At 40.9% G+C, this 8,311-nt stretch overlaps 1 protein-coding gene across 5 annotated transcripts in view; it reads right to left on the bottom strand.

The window, feature by feature from the left end:
* Positions 1-3,478: 3,478 nt before the first annotated feature.
* The window catches only part of UCHL5 (ubiquitin C-terminal hydrolase L5), a 118,029-nt gene continuing 113,196 nt past the window's right edge, over positions 3,479-8,311 (bottom strand). For 3 of the 5 annotated variants that reach the window (XM_053468638.1, XM_053468637.1, XM_053468634.1), the window contains 2 exons: positions 5,426-5,486; positions 3,479-3,759 (listed from right to left, as the gene is read on the bottom strand). In XM_053468638.1, coding sequence (XP_053324613.1) covers positions 5,442-5,486 — 45 coding nt within the window. In that variant the 3' untranslated portion in view covers positions 3,479-3,759; positions 5,426-5,441. Of the gene's footprint in view, positions 3,760-5,409; positions 5,487-8,311 lie in introns of all 5 variants that reach the window. The other 2 variants (XM_053468635.1, XM_053468636.1) reach the window with 2 other exon arrangements.

The raw sequence follows: 8,311 nt of genomic DNA, 5'->3' as shown, positions 1-8,311 counted from the left end.
TACATCGGGATGCGGGTCCGTCAAAAAACTTGCAGGTGCGGGCGGTCACACAATGTACCTGCGGGTCCCAGTAATCCCGCGCACTCCCGCCCAGGAACCCAGTGGAGTCACATGAATTTACATCACATGACTCTGCTCCGTTCTGGCGGGACAAGAGAAGAGACGCTGTATGTGAGTAACGTGAAGGCAGCCTTGCAGGAGTGTGCCGGAAATCTGCAGTTCGGGTAAGGGGGTGGGGGAGTATAACAGGTTCACCAAATGAGCTGTAGTAACTCCCAGAGATCATCCACAAGTATCCTCCAGTTGTCCCCGAAATCGCTTCCAGCACCAGTCAGCATGCAGACCTTGGAACCCTACTACGTGTACCCAATAAGTAGACACAACTACCTTGAATTGAGTACAGCAGGAATGAACAGCTTATTGTTGTAAAACCTAGCCTTACATATCCACATAACTGCATTAACATTGATAAACAGGTACATGTAGACAACCCAACCTTTAATCCCCTTTAGCTACTGAATCTCCCCGTCAGCCTTGGGATTAGTTTAAACTTTTAAAAAGTGCTAAAATTAGGGCTGCAACTAACGATTATTTTCATAATCTATCAGTTGGCCGGAAAAAAAAATTATGTAAATATTCCATTTATTTAAAATAATGTAATAAACAAACCAGATATGCCACATACCCCCAGATACGCCACTCCACCCTCCCCACATATGCCTTATATACTCTATATGCCTTATACCCCCTGATATTCCACTGTGCCCCCTGATATGCCTTATACCCCTCAGATATCCCATAGTGCCCTCATAGATTCATTCACAGCACACTGACACGATACTTTTATAAATAATGTTCACTGCCCCCAGGATTTAGGGGGAATCCCTTAGCCCCCCCCCTTTACCTCTAACTACACCCTAAGTTAACTTTATTAAACAAATTAAATTAAACCTCAGTCCTCAGCATTCAGTTAACCCTAAAGACCCCATTAACCACAACTGACCCTAAATTAACCCTAAAGACCCATATAGTTACATATATAGTTCATAAGGTTGAAAAAAGACCCAAGTCCATCAAGTTCAACCCTTCTACCTAACCTTCCTATTCTTGACCCATCAACCATAGCTGCCCCAAAATTAACCCTAAAGACCCCATCAACCATAGCTGCCCCAAATTAACCCTAAAGACCCCATCAACCATAGCTGCCCCAAAATTAACCCTAAAGACCCCATCAACCATAGCTGCCCTTAAATTAACCCTAAAGACCCCATCAACAATAGCCGCCCCTAAATTAACCCTAAAGACCCCATCAACCATAGCTGCCCTTAAATTAACCCTAAAGACCCCATCAACAATAGCTGCCCCTAAATTAACCCTAATGACCCCATCAACAATAACTGCCCCTAAGTTAACCCTAAACACCCCATTAACCATAACTGCCCCTAAATTAACCATAAGACTCTATTAACCATAACTGCCCCTAAATTAACCCTCACCTCCCCTAACTTTCAGCAGCCCAAATATGAATTTTATACTCAGATGATTTGTGGACAGTGTGGACGCTATAAGGAAATGGGTAATTCCAATCGTCAGTGTGACTGCAGGGAGGTACTGGAGAAAGAAAGGGCGGGGTCAATCATCTGTGTGACTGCAGGGAGGTACTGGGAGAAATAAAGGGGCAGGGCCAATTGTCAGTGTGACTGCAGGGAGGGACTGGTAAGTAGCAACTGCTGTGAGTCACACTGAATGAAACGGATTATAAAACAAGGGGTATTTTTCAGAGCATTTGCTCTGAAAAAACCCCCATTTTATAATCGATAAAAATCGATACAAGTAATTGATAATGAAATTCACTGGCAACGATTTTCATTATCGATTAGTTGTTGCAGCCCTAGTTAAAATTAGCGCTGTATCAAACATTTTGACATGGAAAGAGTTAAAGTAAAAGCATTTCAAATACCCAAAGGGTGTCTAATAAAAAAATGGGGTAAATTGGAGTGGCTGGACTCAAAGATAGGGCATAGGCACAGACTGAACAAAATTGGGGGGGGAAAAGCACACTTCCCAAATGTGGCCTTTTAACCCCAAACACCAGACAAACCCATGCATGTATCATTATCACTGTACTCGGGAGATGATGCTGAACACACATTGGGGTTGACGTATACCTGGAGCTATAAATTTATACCCGAAGTACAATTTGTGGGCACTTCCTAAATGTGGCGTTTTACTTCCCAAACAACCAGACAAACGAATGCATAGGTGATATCACTGTCCTCGGGAGATGTTGCTGAACACATATTGGGGTCTTGTTTGAAAGTGACGTATACCAGGAGCTGTAAATCCATACTTGAAGCGCAATTTTAGTGATAAAAAAAAAAACCCCACAAAATAAATTACTACCACAAAGTTTGACAAAGGGCATGGAAAGGGTTAAAATACCAGCATTTGAAATACCTTGAGGGGTCTAGTTTTTAAAAATATATGGTTTCATGGGGTCAATTGCATTGGCCGGCTTCAAAGATACGCGAAATAGCACATGGGGCAGAATGTGCTTTGGGGGGAAAAAGTTTTTTTTTTTTTTTTTTTTTTTTTTTTATAATTCTTTTTTTTTTATTTATATCAAATGAATAGGTTAAACAAAGAAAAAAATAAAACATGTCCAACATACAAATGACAAACAAATATTATTACATCAGTATCATCTCGTATCATCATTCATATGCATCACATAATAAATATGTCTATATTAAAATCTCTCTATTATTATAGAAAACAGATGGAAAGTATACACATAGATATCTGATTAATACAAACAAAAAACAAAAAACAAAAAAAAACACACACAATACAATATTTTAGCTGCACATTTGGGTTATATGGACAAGTGTTCCCATCTTTAGATAGGAAAAAGTGGTTTTAAAATAGCAAAACGCTACTTGTACTTATTGCCCAATAACTTGCAGAAAAGAAAGGAAAAAAAAAAACATTGGGTATTTCTAAACTCAGGACAAATAGTACAATCTAGTTATCAGGTTTTTTCATTTATTTTTAATGGGAAATTAGATAATATGATCAAAAAAAATGGTATCTGGAGCAAGCCCTTCTTGTCCTGAAAAAACAACATATAACTTGTGTGGGTACACTAAATGAGTGAGGAGAAAATTACATCTAAACAGGAGCACCGCAAAAGTGTTATAACAGCCTCAGTCCCTAAGGGTACAAAAGGTGTAAAACAGCCTGGTCCTTAATGGGTTAAGGACATCTTCTTGCCCTGGGATCTTGCACAGATTATCTTCTCCCCTTAATAGTCTCCCTCATTGAAAGGCTTCAAGGAGTTAAACTGTTCATGTTCTACACCACTATTATTCTTGATACCATTATTAAGCTTACTGTTATGTCACAATGTTGAATTGTTTGGCAGGTCTTTCAAGCCTTACATGACAACCCAGAACAAGCAAAAGAAATCAACATCAGGGACATGAAGATGTGCTTTATTATAAATACACCACATACAGTTGGAACAATGGCATAAGCAGCAGACAACCAAAATCCAAATTTAAAAACAGAGAATGTCAAGTATTAGGTGTCAACAGTTTATGTTATTTAGGTAACTGCAGTTTTGATATATTTAAAAAAGACCAACACACTAAACAGGTATTTTGCTGTGTGACTTTCAAGGCTGTAGCACTCTCTTAATACTGAGAATTCTAATCCTGCAAATGTGTGAGCCAATATGGTTCATTTATTGATATCGTTCTGAAAAAAAACAAAAAAAAACATTCTGAATCAAATGAGTAACAGATGAGATTTCCATAAATATGCATCCAGCATAGTTAACATTAACAAGTCATTACCCAATTCTTGTATCTGACACAGATGTTCTGTTTGGAGCAGAAATTAACAGGTAGTTCTAATGTAAAACAGGAAGCATCGCTGGTACAATGGAATAGTGCTCGCAATCAAAGAAAATAAATTCATTTATGCAAGCAACTTTTTTAAGTGCATACAAGTTGAAAAAAATAAAACCACTGTCACCCTAAAATAATGCAGAGTTGAGTGTTGTCAAAAAAAAATAAAAATACAGAAAATATTTTTAAAGCACCGTCTATAAATTAGAAATAACAGTTTGTGTTATGTATCCAGTCATGCAAAAGTAATCTGACCAAATACACCCAAACATAATCTATACCAGTTGTCTAAATTAAGACACTTGTGTTAGGTGGTGTGGTAAGAGATGGGAGAGACAGGAACTGGGCCACCCATCTTCCTTACAGGAGCTGAACTTTGTGGGGAGAGAACTGGCCACTGAACACCAGTGCCCACAAAAGAAGGATAGCACTCAAAATCTGGGCACTTTCTCTCCTTCCCCTTGATTGTGTCACTAATTGTTTTGCCTGTTTCTAATTTGGATGCCTGCATGATTACTAAAACTCAGTCTCTCCAAAACAGAAGCCCCCCCTATCCAAAACTAATACGACCTCAACGGTGCAACCCTTCCCCACATGCTTGCTGCCTTGGTGTCACCACTGACTCTGACCTCTCACTCACTCTTCACATTCAGTCTGCGCCTTCAAGACTCAAAATGACCCAAGCTCTTGCTCTCATTTTGTTTGGTCTTGATTACTGCAACTCTGTCTTAGCTTGTCTCCCTCCATGCAGAGCACATGTGGAGATCCTTATCTAGAGCCGCCACATTATTTTAATCCCAATATCATGGCTTATCTGACACTCCTTGTTTCTTGCCTTAAAAGAAAGTCTCCTTAAAACCACTTTTTCAGGAAAACTGATAAACCAAAAGGTTAACTTCCCTTCTCCAAACTACATCTACAACTCCTGCTGTTGGCTTGTTTTTATGTCCAGTAAAAACTAAGTGTTTACAATGACACACACTTGTGTAGCAGGCCTATCTCAAACACTGGAAATGTACCTCTTTTGTATTATACTTCCAACATCAATACTGCATTTTTTTTTTAGCAAGGCCCTCCTTACCATTTGCTTCTGTCAACAAAAATTATTGAGAGAGAGGGAAGATACAGAGAAGGAGAGGAAGGAGAGAGCGAGAGATAGAGAGAGAGAGAGAGAGAGAGAGAGAGCGAGAGAGAAAGAGGAAAGGTAGGCATGAACTTCTGCTCTGCTTATGAATAAGCAATTTTGTGTTTGAAACATGATGGGCATATTTGTGCTTTACCAATACTATGATTATATACACACACAATTGTTTTAAAAGATGAATTTATGTGGCTGGTGGGTTTTCAAGTAAGTTGGGTCATCAAGGTATCAGAACTAAAACTTGCCCTTAATCATATACTAAGTTTCTCATGGATTTGAATTCTTAACAATGCATATTAAAGTACCCAAAACTGATTTTAATTTGCTTGCAGACAACAAAAGGAACCCAAACATTACTTTATTTCTCTTTTACCCTGGCAACAGCAGCATCACTTTGTTTCCTGTGCCCTTCGTGTACTCTGTTTCCCCTTGGCCTAAAAGAAGGGGGGAAAGGTAATGAGTTGTGGAGGCATACAGAATGATGTACGAATGTTCTATAGTCTATAGACAGAGACAATAGCCTATTGTGGTATTTTGTGCCATGCCCAATTCCCTGGTAATGCCAAAAAGTCACAAACCAACAAACTTAACAAGTATTCAAATCTAAGATATATTAAGATTGTTTAATATACACTAAGTGGCCACTTTATTATTAGGTACACCTTGCTAGTACCAGGTTGGGCCCACTTTTTCCTTTAGAACGGCCTTCATTCTTTGTGGCATACTTTCTATAAGGTGCTGGAAACATTACTCAGAGATTTTGGTCCATATGGACATGATGGCATCACACAGTTGCTGCAGATTTGTCTGCTGCACATCCATGATGTGAATCTTATGTTCTACCATATCCCAAAGGTGCTATTAGATTGAGATCTGGTGACTGTGGAGGCCATTGGAGTACAGTGAACTCACTGTCATGTTCAAGAAACCAGTTTCAGATGATGTGACCTTTGTGACATTATCCTGCTGGAAGTAGCCATCATAAGATGAATACACTGTGTTCATAAAGGGATGGACATGGTCAGCAACAGTACTAAGGGGCCCAAAGTGTGTCAAGAAAATGTCCCCCGCACCATTACACCACTACCACCACCAGCCTGAACCGTTGATACAAGGCTGACCCTGTCATCTGAATGTCACAGCTGGAATCGAGACTCATCAGACCAGGCGGCGTTCTTCCAGTCTTCTATTGTCTAATTTTGGTGAGCCTGTGCGAATTGTAGCCTCAGCTTCCTGTTCTTAGCTGACAGGAGTGGCACCCGGGGTGGGCTTCTGCTGCTGTAGCCCATCTGCTTCAAGGTTGACATGTTGTGCATTCAGAGATGAAATTCTGTATACCTTGGTTGTAACAAGTTATTTGAGTTATTGTAGCCTGTCGCCTCGAACCAGCCTGTCTATTCTCCTCTGACATCAACAAGGCATTTTTGTCCACACAACTGCCGCTCACTGGATATTTTCTCTTCTTCAGATCATTCTCTGTACACCTTAGAGATGGTTGTGTGTGAAAATCCCAGTAAATCAGCAGTTTCTGAAATACTAAGACCAGTCCGTCTGGCACCAACAACCATGCCACGTTCAAAGTCACTTAAATTCCCTTTCTTCCCTATTCTGATGCTCGGTTGGAACTTAACAAGTTGTCTTTACCACGTCTAGATTTCTAAATGCATTGAGTTGCTGACATGTGATTGGCTGATTAGCTATTTGTGTTAACAAGTAATTGAACAGGTGTACCTAATAAAGTGGTCCACTAGGGGGCGCTTGTGTTTTTGATCGGTTTTTCGATTTGAAATATAAACAGACAAAATACTTATGATAGTGTAGTATGTCAAAACTGCCTCTTGGTATAAAAAGTGGTGTGTATGCACTCACACTTTAAATGAGATGATCAAGCCTTGTACCGTATTTGCTCGATTATAAGACGAGGTTTTTTTCAGAGCAAATGCTCTGAAAAATACCCCTCGTCTTATAATCGGGGTCGTCTTCTAATCAGACCTCAAATAGAGGTCTGATTAGGAGACTAAGATCCAGATCCCCCGCACCGCTGCAGGGGACCTGGATCCTCCTGTCGTCGCCCCCCCCTCCCCACACACTTACCGGTGCTTCCGGAGGTGAAGTTGGCAGCGGGGGTTTGTATGCGTCCGTCGCAAATACCTTCCCCGACTGTCAGAGACCAGAGTTCCAGATCTCTGACAGCCGGGGAAGGTATTTGCGACGGACGCATACAAACCCCCGCTGCCAACTCCACCTCCTTCCGGCTGCCGCGGAATGAGACGTCAACCCGCTGCCCCGGCAATGCAGCAGGAAATTGGAAGCACCGGTAAGTGTGTGTGTGTGTGTGTAATGCCTTACACCCCTATATGCCACTCTGGCACTTAGGGGGTTAAAAGGCATATTATGGGGCAGAGTGGCATATAGGGAGGTATAAGGCATTTCAGGAGGCAGAGTGGCGTTAAGGGGGCATTTAATAGTGCACTCCGCCTCCTGAAATGCCTTATACCTCCCTATATGCCACTCTGCCCCATAATATGCCTTTTAACCCCCTAAATGCCAGAGTGGCATATAGGGGTATAAGGCATTTCTGGAGGCAGAGTGCTCTATACAATGCCTTTTAACTCCCTTAATGCCACTCTGCCTCCTGGAATGCCTTATACCTCCCTATATGCCACTCTGCCCCATAATATGCATTTTAACCCCCTAAATGCCAGAATGGGATATAGGGGTATAAGGCATTTCTGGAGGCAGAGTGGCACATAGGGGGTCAAAAGGCATACCATGGGGCACAGTGGCATATAGAGGGTTAAAAGGCATATCATGGGCCACAGTGCCATATTGGTGTGGCAAGCCTGGGGGCAGATGTGCGTAACTGGGGGACAGGTTGGAAAATACAAGAAATAAAAACAAAAAAAAAATATTTTTCTCAATCATAGCTTTTATTAAAAAAAATAGTTTACATGAATTAACATTTACTGGTAAAACTTTTTTCCTTTAGGGTCGTCTTATATTCAGGCTTTTTCTTTTTTTCCTAAGTTAATATTCAGATTTTGGGGGGGTCGTCTTATAATCAGGGTCGTCTTATAATCGAGCAAATACGGTATATAACCACCGCGTTCCGTGTGAGAAGCATATGTGGAAAAAACAAAGATATAAAGAACACAATGGTGTGGTATCTTCAGCAGGGTCTGGCACGCCAGAACAGATTTGCACTTACAGTTAGCCACCGATGTGTCAGGCGTATAGGAGTTTGGTGTCCTCAATCCTT

Source organism: Spea bombifrons, chromosome 6 (genome assembly GCF_027358695.1).
Source record: "Spea bombifrons isolate aSpeBom1 chromosome 6, aSpeBom1.2.pri, whole genome shotgun sequence".
Taxonomy (NCBI): domain Eukaryota; kingdom Metazoa; phylum Chordata; class Amphibia; order Anura; family Pelobatidae; genus Spea; species Spea bombifrons.
This window is presented reverse-complemented; position numbering and strand designations above follow the sequence as displayed.